This window comes from Acartia tonsa, chromosome 12 (assembly GCF_053477335.1).
Source record: "Acartia tonsa isolate MP-2025a chromosome 12, ASM5347733v1, whole genome shotgun sequence".
NCBI classification, from domain to species: domain Eukaryota; kingdom Metazoa; phylum Arthropoda; class Copepoda; order Calanoida; family Acartiidae; genus Acartia; species Acartia tonsa.
Window position 1 is genome coordinate 5,255,362 of NC_137271.1, and position 18,453 is coordinate 5,273,814.

General features: G+C 31.1%; 1 protein-coding gene across 2 annotated transcripts in view; it reads right to left on the reverse strand.

Annotated features, from left to right (window-relative positions):
• The window catches only part of LOC145334326 (teneurin-m-like), a 132,109-nt gene that overhangs the window by 44,120 nt on the left and 69,536 nt on the right, over window positions 1–18,453 (reverse strand). For both annotated transcript variants that reach the window (XM_080179738.1, XM_080179737.1), the window contains exons 17-24: window positions 9,908–10,008; window positions 3,704–3,813; window positions 3,432–3,528; window positions 2,985–3,059; window positions 2,621–2,734; window positions 2,070–2,216; window positions 1,589–1,691; window positions 319–423 (exon numbers count right to left, since the gene is read on the reverse strand). In XM_080179738.1, the coding sequence (XP_080035864.1) occupies window positions 319–423; window positions 1,589–1,691; window positions 2,070–2,216; window positions 2,621–2,734; window positions 2,985–3,059; window positions 3,432–3,528; window positions 3,704–3,813; window positions 9,908–10,008 (852 nt within the window). The remainder of the gene's footprint in view (window positions 1–318; window positions 424–1,588; window positions 1,692–2,069; window positions 2,217–2,620; window positions 2,735–2,984; window positions 3,060–3,431; window positions 3,529–3,703; window positions 3,814–9,907; window positions 10,009–18,453) is intronic.

Below are 18,453 nucleotides of genomic sequence, written 5' to 3' on the forward strand. Positions count from 1 at the left end.
TTAGATGCCCTTGCTCTTTTACACCTAAGAAAGGATAGAAACTAGATTTCTGAAAAAAATATGAAGAAAAACATTAATGACAATGATTTATTTATAGATTTTATTAAATTTAGAGTATACTTAAATGCAGAGGGAAAGGTTAATAGAGACTAATTTGTCCTTAGTATATATATCCTGCCTTAGTTAATAACAAAATTAGCCTTTTAGTATCATTGAAGAAAAATATAATTAAATCATTATCTATAATATTTTTCTAAATAATCTTCAAAAGCCAAGTCCCTGTCCTCGGCACAAAACTAGAGGGAAGCGAATAATTACCTTTCGTTGAAGCCGACTTTTTGTGCGTAGCTTTGTAGGCCATTGTCCTCGATAATAAACTTCATACGCTCGTAGAACGGGGCTGTTATTGAGGGCGGCTGTTTTCTGTAAAGTAAAGAAATTGGTAAAATTGTTTTCACATGAAGAGGGATGGGACATTGGACTGTAAATTACACTGGTGCTCAAAGATTTGTAACCATGTTTTCTTATTCGTTGGCTCTAAAACTTTGGATACTTTTATTGAATATTGATTTGTAATAGTGTAATATTCTATTAGTGTCAAAACTTTTCAACCAATATTTTTTATCTATAGAAGGGGTAATGTTGTTTATATTCCTTTAGACGTTAATTACTTTATGATCCCTATCATTATCTATACAAATATTTAAAAAACAAAATTCTATTTGGCAATTCGTAGCAACGCCTTTTAAGAGGCGTTTTGTCGTATTACCTCAGTAGCTTTTTATAGGTTATTTTAGGTTAGGTTGGGATAAGTTGAGTTAGGTGGTTGCCCCGCAGGGTTAGGCAATTGGCCCCGCAGGATTAGAACCCCCCCCCCCGGGACTAGAAACAGGGGAAAATCTACTGTTAAAATACAACTAAAGATATGAAGTAACCCTTCCAAATTTCCCACATAAAAGAATATAATTGTGTATGAAGATTCAGGGATCTAGGGGGATAAGTCAATGGCATATAAATTTATGTACATCCCCAATGATGGTAGACAAAATTACCACTTCTGTAGATTACAATTAGTGGTTTAAACGTTTGGACACTAAACTTAGTAAGTTAATATCCAATGAAAATTCTATTAAATTCCCCAAAGTTGTTAAACCAATGAATAAGGAAAAGTTATTATAAAACTTTGGAGACTAGTGTAATGAACAGTCCAATGTCCCCTTCCTCCCTGATAAAGATTAATCATACCTACACCGGAATTATTAGATATCCTCACAAAACTTTTTACTAACATAAGATGGATAGACACACAGAGCAAGTAAAGAAAGGGATTACATTTTTTTCTGATATAAAGCGAGCCTTTGATGTAATTATCTAAGCTTTTTTGAAATGAAATTACATAACTATATTGTATTATCTTAATAGCGTAGGAATAAAAGCTAAAACAAAGTGGTAGTAAAATGTGTTACAGTAAAATAAAAAAACACCCCTCAGTCTGTCTATCTTTCTGTATGTCTGCTTGTCTGTCTTTCTATCTGTCTGTCTACCTCTCTGCCTGTCTGTCTATCTGTCTATCTATCTATGAACCGACCTGAGAAGTATATCAATAGGACTGGAAACCGTATGGCAGAGCTGAGACCTCTCACATACAGGAGATTCACAACATTCCGGATCTTCACAATCAACTAGGCCATCTAGCGAGAGAAAAATTAATTAAAAGTTGTATAATTACAAATTTTACATTATTGTATTATTAAATGCTAGTATTGCTTCGAAACCGATTAATATCCACTGGACTAGAACCGGTTCTCACACATACTAAAAGATCATGTGTTGAGAATTGTAATCTTGTAATTTTTCATTTTAATATCCGTGGAAAAGTGTCTGTAATACGATGCGATAAATAACTATTACCTATTTTAGAAAAAGAAATTAAATGGGAGTAATGAATGATTTGACTTTTGCTTTCAATGATACAAATGGCCAATTAAGAAAATATTATTGAAAAAATAATTCCTTTTTAGATGCTTAAGATCTCCATCAATACCTCACTGACTCATTGGCTAACTCACCTTGATCATTATCCAAGCGGTCATCGCAGGACGCCTCCAGCTGGATGTTACAGGCTGGTCCATACCACCCTGTCTCACACATACACTCCCACTCAAGCTCGTAGTTAGTGCTACAGGTGCCATGCCCATTGCAGTTACCAGGACAACCTTAATTATATGAATGAATTTAATTATACGTGGATATTATGACAGGGGAAAAATTGTCGTGAATTTAGTTTGTTAACATGGACATTATTTATTGGTTAGTTCGTTCATTCAGAAGGAGGGAATCGTTATTTGACCAGCTACAAGTTTCTCTTAAAGTGCATGATAATCTGTGAAAGATCCAAGAAATAATAAATCCATTATTATATGTCGCGTTGCTATACTTGTTTGCTTTGTCCTTGTTATATCGACATTTGAGGAAAGAATCAAATAGGAAGATTTGTAGACCATTGTTGTAGACTAAATAGTAGATTTATTCGTTGGTCAATCAAATCATGGCAATGCTATTTCAATTCAAAGTACATATTTGAGACATAATGTATTGTTTTTAATGATTTAGTTATTACCTTCAAGAGTGCAATGTTTTCCATTCCATCCATTTGTGCATAGACAAGTTCCATTAGAACACATGCCATGTGCACTACACCGTGTGTCACATAGCTTCACATTGCATAGAGGACCTAGAAACATAGATTATAAATATTAGAACACATGCCATGTGCGCTACACCTTGTATCAAATAGTTTCACGTTGCAAAGAGGACCTACAAACATAGATTATTAATATTAGAACACATGCCATGTGCACTACACCGCGTGTCACATTGCATAGATGACCTACAAACATAGATTATTAATATTAGAACACATGCCATGTTAGCATAGAATAAATCACAAATACTTTTTCTTATTGTGTTTTGTCTGTAATTACCTGACCAGCCCTCGGAACAGACACAAGCTTTACCAGAGCACTCGCCATGATCTCCGCAGTCTATCTCACAACGCTCTAAAACGAAGCAAGGTTATATTGGATTAAAAAACAAATTAAGAAACTTTGTTGCTTTCTCTCAAAATGCCTAGAAAGATATTGAAATTGAAATAAGGAGGCGGGGTGGCTAACCCTGTGGAGCCTATACCTGCGGTTCCCTAAATGTGAGCGAAAAATAAGAGGGTGGCTTTTCTTTTCACTTTGAGGGAAACCGCAATACGTTATTCATAATACATATATTCATGCTTCAAAAATCAAAAGAGCATGTTCTAAAAGTCCTATTTTAAAAAGATACTAATTCTTGTTAGAAGTATAAGAAAAGAAAGTATTATTATTTCGTTTGACTATATTGAAAATTATATCAGCGCTGCAAATTGTCAAGGTATTTACCTTTGCTACAATCCTCTCCATAGAAGCCAGGATCGCACCTACACACTCCCAGTTGTATGTCAAACATTCCACGGCTGGAACACGTCTGTGGACAATTCTAAAAAAAAATATATTGTACTTTTACATATTTTTGTACTTTTCTGTTTCGTTAATGCGTCTATCCTTCTATTTATCCATCTGTTTATCTGTGCATCTTTCTCAATCTTTCTGCCTGTAAGCCAGTCTATCTGTAATGCATAAAAACCGATCTATCTATCTGTCTATGTTTATACCTGGTCGACCTCTCTTCTGGCGCAGGTAGACCCCGTGTATCCAGGTATACAGTGGCACTGGCCATGCAGGCAGGAGCCATGCCCGCTGCAGGTCGGGTCCGCACAATCAACTAAGAAAAAAAAATCAATAAGATTAAAATGTCTAATAAAACGACTACAGTTTTAAAGCATTATTTAAATACACTTATTATTCTACCTATCGAACATATAGATTAATAGATCTTAAAAGCATATATACCTTACTTTCATAGGAATCAATCTAATATTATAACTATTTTGGTAAATGGGTAATCTACTTTATTTTAAAATATATTTTAGAGGACAATGAAAAATTATCTTTTCCTTCAAAATTTCTCAACTAAAGATCTGTTACGAAATAACAATTTTCTAACTTTGAAAACTTATAAAGTCTCTTTTTTTCAAAAGGTTTCTGTAGCTTCTATGATAAATCATGAATATGCCCTAACCCTAAGTAAGACTAACCCTACGGAGTTCTTCTATACCTTACTCAACCTTACATTATTGGATTTGTTGTAAAAATTTCAATAAAAAAATTATGGTATTTTCATATCCCCACTTTTAGAGTGTTTTGTATGCCTTTCTTTCTTGTGTGTGTTTAATATATTTCTTTATAGAATTAAATGGATATATACAAGAGTGACAGCTAAAGCCCCCTTTTTCGGGGAGCATAGCTCCTCTAAAGACAAATATTACAGAGAGAGAGGGGACAATGGGCTGTTTATTACTCTAGTCCCCAAATTTTTACAATAATGTTTTCTTATTTGTTGTCTTAACAACTTTGTTGTTGATTAATTAGGTTAATTGTTCAAACTTTTCAAACACTATTTGTAATCTTCAGAAGGGGTAATTTTGTGTATCATAATGGGGGTGTACTTAAATTTATCGGCCATTGTAACAAATTCTTTGTTGATAACAATCACAGCAAATTTATTCCAATACATTTTTTTCTTATTTAGATAATTTAACAACAACAAATAGTTGACGATTCAATTGATTAATTTTATTCTTGGTATTGCTCTTTTTTATAGCAAAAATGTGCAAAAAATGCCGGGAATGCAATTTATTGAAAAAAAGTATATTGCAAAAAAATATTAAACAAGTCATCATATCATACTTCACTACTAGTAGCGCAGCTACCAAATGACAAGGTCCTGTCCATGTGTTCGTTTGTGTTTTAGCATTACTTTAGGAGATTTAATGTTTGAATCATGTAATGTTTATAAAAAGCGAAGCTTTTCTATAATTAGGGTCGGTCCGTCCGTCCGTCCGTAACGGATAGCTTTTTTCATTAATTAAGGCATGTTGTCCTATCGATTTCAAATTTTGCATGGTGCTTCCTTTAGTAGTTAGGTACGATTTAGAAAGCGTAGCAACTCTATGATCATTACCAAAATGTCCGTACGTCCATTTTAAACATGTTGATTTTTTAACTTTTTTAACAACAAATTTTTATGTGAACTAATCATCTGATTGATCTGATTTTTGGTATATTGATTCCTTGGACAATAAAGTATAATGTCATGAGCGAAGCAACTCTATAATCAAGTCCTAGAAATGTAAGTATGTCCATAAACATTATCCTGAATCAAGCAGTTTTTTTCAACAAATTTACTTACAATTTTGTTTTGACCCTTATACATTTATATTATGATTATTCAGTTCTGACACTATATAAGTGTTAATGTCCGTTTGTCCTTACGTTTCAGTGCTTCGCTTTTATGGATGTTGTCATCCTTGTTTAACTAGATTTAGGTGTACATTTGCTAAAATGGTCCCTAAAGTAATGATTAAGATTTGAAAGGTTTCGTTAAATTGTTCTAACATTTTTCAACTTGTTATGAAAACCACTATAAGTAAAAAAGCTAATGTTAAAAATGATATTATTTTCATAAAATCCATGATAAAGTATTGTATCTCTATTTGGCCTCAGGGCATTATGGTTTTTTGAGCGACATATTTGTCAGAAATTATTGTTTGTGTCGGGTTATGGTTTAATTTTGGCGGTTTAGGTTGGTGTTTTAACTAAATAGTTAAAAAAAAGCACAGTTACTATATTATTTGTAATAACGTCATAACGTTCGACGGTCACTCAACTAATAATAAATAAGAATACAAAGTCGAAGTATCAAAGGTGTAATCTATAATCTACATTCTACAGTAATTATGTAGTCTGTACTCTTTAACTTTATAAGTGTATTACAATTTACTGTTTTCATTTATTTTAAAATAAAGTAGCTTTGCTACGTATGTCAAACATTTACATTCAGTAAATCCTAGCCCTTGCAAAAAAACTTATTATTTTTAAAAATTAGATGTTTTATATTAACATTTGTTTAAAATTAACCATAGAAAATCACCAAAAGATAATCAACTATTATTATTATCAAGCCTATGGTTTTTTTTGCAGTGAATCTTTTCTATAACGTTGGTTATGATAAATTTTTTTTTAGTAATGAACTAAACAATAAATGTATATGTGTAGATGTAAAATATATACAGAAAACTTTCTGCTCTTATATAGCAGCATGGCTAATGGTTAATATTCCTGGCGCTATTGGCTGATAAGACCCAATTAAATGTCGGCACAGGGTCCACGGAGTGGGGACAATTATCTAACCCCTTTCCCCTCTAATACTTTAATATGTACACTAAGGTTTTAAATAATTATTTTATGCCTTTTTTACTTCATAAAAAATGTTAATTTATTTAGCAATGCATTTTTGACAGGGATAGAGGCATAGGAAATAAACTTATCTTCCCTCAAACTCTTATGTGAAAAATTGTGTAAAAGCAAGGATTGAGATGTAGATTAACTTTTACATCATTGTCTCTTCCCTCCCTGATAATTAAGAGATAATATTTACAATTTTGTGTAAATCAAATCTTGATAGAAAAAAAGGAGGGAGATTACAATTTTTTGTTTTGCGGATTTATGGACAAGACCTAGAATAAAATTAACCTTATCGTGTTAGTAATATGCGAGTTTAACCCACTTTGAATAAAAGCCAATTATAGCATAAACTATTTGTAACGTCTATTTGTATGAACCTAACCTAACTATAAATAAAGTTAAACATTTATATCAATTTTAAGTTTTTAGAACACCTATCCTCATATGTGTATGAAAAAATGAGTGTTACACCATAGTATATAAAATATTCTGCAACCATTTTTAGGCTAATGGTGTATTGGTCTCCCCTTTTGTACAGTCTATTGTACAATTAAATGTTCACATCTTTAATACATTGTATTTTGAAAATCAATGCAATAAAAAACCATTAACATCGGCTGGATTAGAACCGGTTCCTACCCGTACAGAAAAATCATGTATCGTTCCATTTTAAAGACTATTTTCTCGAATAGTAAATTGAAAATCATAAAATACCAGTTTCATTTTACTTTCCGTGGAAAGCTGCCTATAATACGATACGAAAACTAACCAATAACTAAATCCACTAAAAAAGGAATGAGTACTGTTCCTAAGAAGACAAAATTTTTTGTACAAAACAGTACAATTCATGACCACGCACCCACCATCTTTGTTAGTGCAGCCTTTATGTAAAACTATCCATTTCTTTTTATGGTAATAAAAGAGTTACTGCATATCCTTACTTACTTTTCTTACTGCAGTTTGTCCCAGGGATCTAAAGGGATAAGACAATGGGATATAAATTAAACTTCCCTCCAATTATTATATAAATATTTGCAGATATATAGGAATAATTTAAATGTAATAATCGTTTATTTATTTTAAGCAGATGATGAATTTCGTAAAATCTGTGTAACTAACAAAAAGTGTCCATTAAAATTATTTTGCTATATAAAATGGTTTAAATTTGTTCGCTTCTTTGATTTTATTTTATGCTAGTTGATGAAAGAGATGCAATGAAAGGTTCTGGACCTGATTCAGGGCTACAAGTATAGGCTGTTTTCTGCCAGTAAAAATTGCAATTTCTTGCATATAAAAACAGCAAAAAAGCAAGAAGGAACTATAAAAGTACACTCTTGCAGTGGTATCCAAAGTTTTATAACCACGTAATCTTATTCGTTGGCTTGATTACTTTTGGTACTTTTAATAAATGAAAGTGGTGGCCAAACTTTTCAACAAATAATTTTAATCTTTAAATGTGTTAATTTTGTTCATCATCATTTGGAATGGCTATCAACTTATCGTTATTTGGCCGAAAACAAGGCAAAATTTATCGGAATTGAGAAATTTGGAGGAGGAATTATTTCATGTCAATTGCCCTATCCATGGAGTCATGAGTAGAAGCCACTCTTAATGAGGTGAACTACTACTAAGGTCCTAAGTGCATTACAGAGAGAGAGAATCTACATTCTTAAAAATTTAAATGGGAGCCATTGGTTTCAAGGAGTTATGCCTCTTAATTGTATTTTTTTCTATAATAAACTCCATTTTTATTTGCCATTTTTTTTAATTTAAGCCTTTAAAATATAAAATAAATTCTATACTTGCTTATCAATTTCAAATAGCAAATCTTTCAGATAACCTATCCCTGCCCGTATTGCATTCTGGCAAATCTTGCCATCAAGGCATGCAAGCCTCAACAAGATGCACCAAGGTTTTATATGCAAGGGTGCATATTAACAGATTGCGCTTTCCTTCTTTCTTTAGTGAATGGACGAGAATTGATAACATTTGTATAGAAGCCCTTACTTTGCTATAGGAAAAAAGTTCTCACAACTAATCAAGCTTAAGTTTTCTTTAATTAAAAAGATGTTTTTGGCGCGAAATCAACTGGACTACTTTCCCATAAAACTTTGATATCACACAAGGTTACCTATGCAAAGGATAAACCTAATATATATATTAGTTCTTAATGAGCTCAAGGATTCTCTTACTACTTACACATCTACAAAGAAATTAACTTTTCACTTTGATCAATTTAACTAATTTTGCTTAATTATTCTGCAATTAATATTTTATTAATTTTCCAAAAATTAATAATCCTGAACTATATTCTTAATTCAAATAAATTAATCTTTGTAGATTATTTGTATCCTAATTTTATTTCCATTTTCAGGACCCAAATAAAGCGTTCCTGAAATAAAGTATTCAACATTTGTTAGCAATAATTTTACTCTGAATACTATAGAATATTTATTTATTTTTGACACAGATACATACCCATTTTCTACCTTCATTCCAAATTTTATTATTTAAGATAATGACAATTTTATTTCATTGAAATTTTACAAAAAACAAGTTGGAGAACCCCTGTTCTCATATTTCTTGATAGTTTCTTGAATGTTGTGCATGCATATACTTGAATCTACCGCATTGCATTATACCACTTATAGTAGGGGCTTCAAATTTCAAGGGATTAATTTTAAAAAAAAATCTATCTAGATAATATTTATTTATCGTAACATATTATTGACAGCTTTCCACAGATATTACAATAAAGATAAAAGATTAAAGGCAGTCTTGTTAGCCTGTAGGCTAAAAATAATACTGGTTTGTGTAATACATGCTATAGAATGACTGAACAACGGTTTTAAACAGGGGATATTAAATGGTTTTGAAACCATACTGAAATGTATATTATATTTCTGCTTATGAATTATTTTTATATAAGAAAATATGACACAAAGTTTAGTAAACCTTTACCCTTGAAAATTATGCTTCTATCTCTCTATCTATCTATCTGTCTATTTAATGCAATACTGCAGTATAATTTCAAATATAGAGTGTAAATTTATTTTCTTATGCATTTTTGATGAAAATTATACTGGAAAAAGTACAAAAGGGCCAAACATTAACAAATTATTTTAAATTAAACAGAGCAATATTAAAATAAACATAATAATTCTTCAAAAAATTGCAAAATACCTTTACATAAAACTCTGTTTATGTAATAAATTGCATTTTTCATAATCCAATGCTTTCGTTTCTTTCTGATGTTAGGAAATGCAATTTTAAATGGTTATGTATTATACATTTATTTGATATATTAGACATACACTGCAAAAAAAAGTTATACTGGAGTTAAACTATTTTTATTGAAACATCAAAAACCCCAAAATATCATATTTAAAAATTAAATACAAAACCAGAAAATTTATTTGTTTTTAATCAATTATGCCACTGAAAAATGTCGCTTTTAAAATCAATTTTGTTACTGGAAAATGTAATTTTTTCGAAAAATTTTGAAACCTTACCTTCTTGACAGAATTTGCCAGTGTATCCTCTAGAGCAGACGCATTCGCCATTCTGACAATCGCCGCGATTGTTACAATCAGCCACCTCGCATTCGTTGTGCCTGCAATTAATAACATTGAATTAATTTATTTTCTAAAGATTATCGAGTATTATCCCCCACAAACATATTCTAGACCCTAAACCCCTCACAAAAAATGATAAAAGCTTGGACGTCCTTGTATCGAAGACTGATAAATATCCCAAGATAAAATAAATTTGAATATGGAAAGAAAATGTATATTTCTCGATATGACACATGAAAACAAAGATTTTGTTTTTGCAACCATTAGGCTACAGGGATAAGGGCTACCAAACTATAACCTTTTGAAAAATATTTTACAATTTAACAAAAGCGAATTTAAAGGGAATAAAATAGAACAGGAATCTAAAGGGATAAGACAATGACAGGTAAATTTATATACACCCTTAATGTTTATACACAAAATAACCCTTCTGTAGCTTAAATTTAGTGGTTTAAACGTTTTTACACTCAACTTAATGATCCAATCCTTTAAAATTCAATGCATGTTCCCAAAGTTATTAATCCAACGAATAAGAAAATATTATAAAAAAATATATGTAACTATTTCTGACCCCTCTCTGTTACATAAAAGATGTCTTTTAGAATATTATAAATTTTTATTTTTTGAATTTTTGGCAACTATGATTTTTGTGGAAGATATATCTTAGAAAATCTTTGATGCTCTCCATCCATTTATTTGATTGAATAAGATCATTTTCTATTTCAATAGAGCTTCATAGAGTGCTCAGAATCCTATATTTTTCATCCCACTGTCTGCTTAGACTTTATGGCCATATTAGACTGATAATCATTTCCAAAATGCAAGTATAGAAATCACACAAGAAGTGTTGATAAAATAATAGCAACTTATTAGAACAGGATATTTTAAACATGGGGTCGATATAAATGAAAATATAAAGATGTAGATACATTTGTAAATTTGTTTTGGTAATTTCTTGAGGGACCCATTACCATTCACCAATGGTCCATCAAAAAGAGCGAGAAAGAGAAATACAATAATAGAGTTTCTTTAATGTAGCACTTATAATTATTTGCAGCTGTTAAACCTTAGTTTTGTTAATATCAATATAAGATTTTTATTTTTTTTTTAACTTTAAATTTTATGTGATAGTTTTATCAGACTGATTTAATTTTTTGAAAACTGATTCAAAGGACAACAAAGTACAATGTTGTAAATCAAGTCCTAAAAATATAAGTATGTCCTTAAACATTATCCTGTATTTAAGCAGTTTTTAACAAATTTACTTACAATTTTGTTTCGACTTATACATTTATATTCTGATTATTCAGTTCTGACATTGCTGACATCATTGTTTATGACACATTGCTTAAACATATAGTTATAGTTATATAGTGTTATTAGTGATAGATAACATATGTTTCATAAGGATATAATTGATAATAACAAATAAATACACATTTACAAATACACATCAATAACTTTGCTACTGTTCAAGATAGTATTTAAAAGGGAATAATATAACAGAATTATTATTAGAGGTGATGAAAACTTGATAGTATGTTAATCGTGTTTCAAAACAGATTTAAAATAGTAAAATTTTGGCAGATTTTGTAATTAAACCACTAAATATCATTAAAAGCTGTCAATAGAAAAAAGTGAATAGACAATATTTATAAAAGAATAAATTTTAAACTTTTCTTTTTTTCTTACTTTATGCTAAGAAAAAAACACAATCTTATGATATGTTCCTTTCAAACATTTTTTATAATATACTTTATAAGTATACTAGCGGCTTCGGCCCTAGCCTCTAGGGGCTTCGCCCTATATAGTTTTGGGAAGTCAACCCGCCTTAATAGAAATATTCAAAAAAATATTCTTTGTTTAATTACTCTGTGGTAAAATTAAACCCAGGTTGTGCGTTTTATGCACAAAAATTTTAATTTGTACAAATTAAACCCAGGTTGTTTGCCGTATACACAAAAATTTCAATTCGTAAAAATTAGACCTAGGTTGTTCGCATACACAAAAATTAAAATAAAAAAAAAGATATTTAAATTTTTTTTCTAGGGGGGGGGGGATTCATGGGGGCTTCGCCCCATGTTGCAGTGGGGTTCCCCCAACCCAATTACTGGTTTTTGTTTTAAAAAAATAAAAAAATAAAAATTTTGGAAGTGGGGATTTTTTTTATTTTTGGGGGGGTTGGGGTGTCCCACCCCTCAAGAAAATAGCTTAAAACCACCAGAGGACCAGTAGGTATATTGCCAGAAGGGTAGAGCCCAATTTGATCAGCAGTTACTGAGATTTTACAAAAAATGTAAAAAAAAAAAATTTGGGGGGTTGGATTTTTTTATTTTTGGGGGGGTTGGGGGTGTCCCACCCCCCAAGAAAATAGCCTAAAACCACCACAGGACCAGTAGGTATATTCCCTGAAGAGTAGAATCCGATCGGTTCAGTGGTTACCGAGATCTTAAGGGACAGACAGACAGACGGACAGACAGACGGTCAGACGGACAGACGGACAGACATCAAGCTACTTTGTATTATAGATTAAACATTTAATGGTGTTTAATAAATTTCACCATTTTAAACGGAACTATATTTCATTCTTAAAACTATTTTTACTTCTCTACTTTAAACCAGGGATCTAAAGGGATAAGCAATGGCCAATAAATTTATAAACACCCATTAGATGATAAACAAAATTATCCCTTCTGTAGAATAAGATTAGTAGTTGAAACGTTTGAACACTTAATTTAAGTAATCAACCAATCAAAATTCACTAAAGTCCCCAACGTTGTTCTAACGAATGAGAAAACGTTATTATAAAACTTTGAGGACTAGTGTAATAAACATCCCATTGTCCTCTCTCTCCCTCTGAATTTTGATGGTATGTGGGGACACCTCATTTATGAAGAATTCCTTCTGGGGAATTTAATAATATAATAGAAATACCATCACTTAAGCCAGGGGTCTTCCGGGATAAGACAATGAACGGTAAATGAATATACTAAATTAGTCTGTAGATTTAAATTATTCGTTGAAAAGTTTGGACACTGAAGGTTGGAAAATTGTATATTAGTCCCCAAAGTTAATAAGCTAATGTATAATTTACAGTCCAATGTCCCCTCCCCCCCCCCCTCCCTGAGTATAATATAAATATAATCACTTACGTTATACCCCTATCATTTATATTTGGAGCAAAGCATTTTTACAATTACACCAAATCATTATGTACTCTAGTAAAGTGAAACTCATAGCTTGCTAAAACAACGATACCCTCCATCCATCCCTTTATCCCATTTTCTCCCCTTCTACTGATAAACGAATTGACCAATTAATGATGTCCATGTTAACAACCAATGTTGACGACAAATTTTCCCCTGTCATAATATCCACGAATATTATATATTTATTCTAAAGACTGTCTTTAGTTGCCATTAAGTATCATTCATTTGTAATTATTAACTTTTTGCTTAAAATGAGGAATTATATTTTTTTTCTGCAAAAAGTGGTTAATGAAGATAATTAGAAAATAAACTCTAAAATTGCATCATTTTATGTTACGTAACCTTGATAAAAAAACTACAATTAAAAAAATTAATATAAAAAAGCATAAAGAGAAAAAAAAATAAAAAGAAAAAAAAGATATACAGAAAAAAGAATCTATGAAGGAAAGGTAAATTGTAGTAAAATATTGTTTGAACTCAGCAAAGGACTTGAACCAAGGACGAATTGGAAGAAAGGCATAAGCGTAGCATTTCTATAATTAATCCTCAAACTGTGGGTATTCTGGTTATTTAATTTTAACTCTACATTTGTTAACGTTCGTTTGTCCGACTGTCTAACTTTTTAAAGTTTTCTTTTATAGATGTTTTTCAATTTTATTAAAACTGTCCCCATACTTTTTATTAATCAGGGTTGAGGGGGGAACATGTGACTGTAAATTATACTGATACTCAAAATTACTAAAGAGGTTTTCGTATAAAATTTTATTAAATTATGATTGGTTGGGGCTAACTAGCAGTTTTAAACATTTCAACCCTAATTCTAATTTTTATTGCTCATCAATTTAACGTCCAACGCCTTATCCCTTAAGATTACTGTTTATAATAGAACGGATATTAGCAGTTCTTTGCCAAACTATTTACAACCATATTCGTCCAATTTTTTTTTTATGTTCGAACAAACCTGTCGACGTCGACATACCGTTTTTTTAAAATGTTTATGTTTAAATATACAACTATTGTAGTAAATCAACCCTTTAGTTATGTTTTGAAGTCCTAAAAGTGCAGGGTAATGAGTTGCATCCGTTTTTGGGCCATCATTCTGGCATAAATCAATGACATAGCAGCAGTAGTTACAACTTTAACGTCTTTAATCTTGACGCGGTTTGGGCACAGATTCAAACCCATTACGCCCTCAAAAACGAGTGGATACGGTCTTTTTACGATAAAGTCGCGAGTTTTCTACGCAATTTTGACAACCTTTTTTTGGTTGATTTGAAGAAAGGTAATGATCTAAGTGTTTAGTATGCAAGCAATTGGCTGAATCATTTGCTTTTTATTCAGGGAGGGAGGAGACATTCGAATTTAAATTATATTGGTAATAAAAGTTTTATAACTACGTTTTCTTATTCGTTGGCTCAGTTGGATTTGATTGGTTCATTCCAACTTTCAATTTAAAGAAGGGGTAATTTTGATAACCATCATTGTAGATGCATATGAATTTATCATCCATTGTCTTATCCCTTAAGATCCACTCTGTTTATTTTGCCATTCCTTAGATCTTATAAGACAAGCAGCATTTATGCATTATAATATCATAGTAGAGATAAACTGGTAAATTATTAAAAGATCTGTAGGATTAATGTTTATGATCTATATTCATAAAACTATTTGTACAGGGTGATCTATAAAAAATAACATTTTATGTAAAGAAATGGAGATAAAAAAGTTTTTATTATGGTCCCATTATCTTTATTTGTTTTTCGAACTTTCAACATTTTAGATGGTTGAAATTTATGTGGTTGAGGACATTTTGACGGATTTTTAAAATCAGTATTAGTGGACTTTTGCATCTTTGTCTATAATGACCCTGTACAATAAATATGTATTTATATAATGTAAAGGATTAATGGTGGACTCATTTAGAAATCATTATTCATCATTGGTGTTCATTAATGGATCATATCCCAACTGGACTACAGACCCGCAGGGGTAAAGTAATACACAACTTTTTGGGATTAGTTGTTATCGATAATAGTTATGTATCGCATCGAAATATAAAAACTTTCCTCAGATATTATAAGTTAAATTATTATTTGTAGAAAATTGACTGTAATACGATGCTTTACATACATGATTTTTCAGGATGACTAAGAACCAGTTCTCATCCAGCAATTATTAATCGGTTTCGAAAAATATATGATATATAACTCTTATCCAATGACAATGCTAAAATCGACTATATAAGGGGGTAAAGACTGACATAAAAACGACATGCTTTTCAAATAATGCCATTATGACTTAAGTGTTATGTTGATATATTAACAGCACAAAAATTTAATGAGGTGGGAACAAAAAAGTCTTATATAAGAAAAATATTATTTTTGAAATTTTTTAACAATTTCTGCCCGTCCCTTTATCCTAATTTTTGGTGTAATATACATTACACATTTTTAATACTGCTTTGCTACTGCTGCTAAGATGTATGGTTCTACAAATTTATCAATTTTTAGCGGGTAGAAAAGTTGGAGGTTAAATTAGTTTTACGGTGTATTCCCTAAAAGTGCCCCCCCCCCCCACACTTTTAAAATAAATAAAAAATAAGGTGGAAGCCTAAGGGATGATTTTTTACTTGTTTATTACTTTATTTAGGTTATGTTAAATTTGGTAGACCTGTAGTGTTAGCCCCCCCCCCCCCCTGGTTTATGCATAGAAAACACCCGCAATTTATTATTAAAATAAGGGAAGGGAGTTTCAGTGTTCGACGGGCACATTGTGTGAAAAAACCTCCATTATTTTGTGGATTGTAGCACCTCTATAAATTACATAGGACGTTATCCTGCAAGAATAAATATCCACACCACACATTAATATTACATTCCTTAACTATTCCGCTACAAGAAGAGATCTTAAGGGATAAGACAATGGCCGATAAATTGATGTACATACCCAAAGATGATACACAAATTTACTACATCTGTAGATTAAAATTAGTGGTTGAAACATTTAAAAACTCAACTGCATTAACCAACCGATCAAAATTCACTAAAGTCCTCAAAGTTGTTTAGCTGACGAATAAAACGTTATCATAAATCTTTGGGGACTAGTGTAATTAACAGCACATTGTCCCCTCTCTCTGTGCAAATAATATAGTTTTATGCATAATTAAGTACTTTATTATGCAGTATATTTTAATAATAAAGAAAATAAACTAATAATTTAAAGGCTAGGTATTAATTTATAAGTGGAAAATTTGGAGGAAAATTCTTATAGCAGGTGCTCTGAATTTTTAAAGATTTTTTTGGAATACCTACATTAGGAAAAGAATTTTGAAATGGAATGAAAAAATGTTGAAAATGTATTGTCAGGTTGATAAGATTAATTGTGGAAAGAAAGGATAGGAAATGGAATAGGTGTAGGAAAAATGTCCCTACAAAGTGTAGAAAAATGAAAAAGTTTGCTTATGCTAAAAAAACTATTCTAATAATGACATTTTGACAAATTTATAAACAGACTGAATGAGCTTATAGTGCCTGATAAAAAATTACGTCATACAATACAAATGCCTGTATACATTTTACCATTTTTCAATAAAAACGTATAAGCTTCCTCATACAAACTTACTAGCATAATTGAATTATTTTAAAAATCTAGCAGTTTTAAAGAAACATATGACATCTAAAAAGGATTCCCTATAACATTTTACATCGATGTCAACCTCAATGTTCTGTAAATAGAATTGGATTGATTTTTATGAAAACAGGGATGGCAAAATTCAAAGGTTTAATATTCCGGGAGAGGAAAGAAGAGGAAAGAGGGTTGAAGTATATTGATAAACCTTCCCAAGATTGAAAACCATAATTATATAAAATATAAGTTTGTCTGCCATGTCCCACCAACTATTTTGCCGAAATGCTGTCTTTCTTACCTAGATCTAAAAGGATAAGACAATGGCCGATAAATTGGTATACATCCCCAATGATGAACCCCAAAATACCCCTATTGTAGAAAATAATTAATGGTTAAAGTGTTTAGTCACTCAACTTAATTAACCAACCACTCACATTAAATATAGGTCTCCTTAGTTTTTAAGCCAATGAATAAGAAAACGTTTTTATAGAACTTTGGGGACTACTGTAATTAACAGCCTAATGTCTCCCTGTATGATCTTGCCACTGCTTGATGTATTACCCTCACTATACCCCTTCCTACCGCACACACCTTATCTTCACTATGATTTCTTTTTCAATTATTTCCCAAACTTTTTCATAGTCCAGGGTGCCAGAAGTAAGATTTCTTGTGCATTTGTAGAAGCTTTATAAATGTTCTTGGATGGTTTTAGGCTACTTTTTTGTCCCCTCCTTCCCTCTCAGAGCCTTATATGTTGGGGGCTAAGCCGCTAGTAACATAATAATAGCATACTGATAAAGTTTCTGCCATAACCACATTTAATTCAGATTGTCTGATACACATTTTGTCTTTTACGGAAAAATACAGTAAAAATTTGACACCCATGCCACTTGTTCTTTTCCTTTTACAAGAAAATCTTTCAATTTTGTCTTATCGCCAAATTGAAAGGGAGAGGTGGGAATCAAATATTGATTTTCCCATTTACGGAGGGGCTACAAAAGTTGGAATGTATCAAAGGCTTGTTTTAAGTCAAACTACAAATAAATATTTTTTTAGAAAATACCAATAAATATTTTTAAAAACATAGTTATAGCTTGATCAAAAAATTAGTTATTATTATTGAAATATAATTGATTATTTTGGATTGTTTAAACATAGTTTAATGTTATTCTTTTTAAGATAAGTTTCTTATGAGCTATTACTGCGCTTTATACTGACATAAATTCTTTTTAGTAGCGAAGCTACTCTATAATTCACTTTGTCCGTCCGTCCGTCCGTCCGTCAGTCAGTCCGTCAGTCAGTCCGTCAGTCAGTCCGTAACGCTATGGGGGAAATGGGATTTACTCAGCTCCTATAAAAGATAGAATGCTGAAATTTTTTGACAACATTCCCATTATTAAGGAGCACAATTGACTATAAAACATCATTTGCGGTCAGACCGATTTTTAACAGGTTTTAGGCTATTTTTATATTTTTCACATTTTTCTCCATATCTTCAGTGTTTATGGTCCGATTTTCAAAATTTTTTCAGTTACAGATATCAAAATTAAATTTCCTGTCGTTTAAAGAAACAATCATGAAGGCCAGACTGCCTTTTTAGCAGGTTTTAGGCTATTTTTATATTTTTCACATTTTTCTCCATATCTT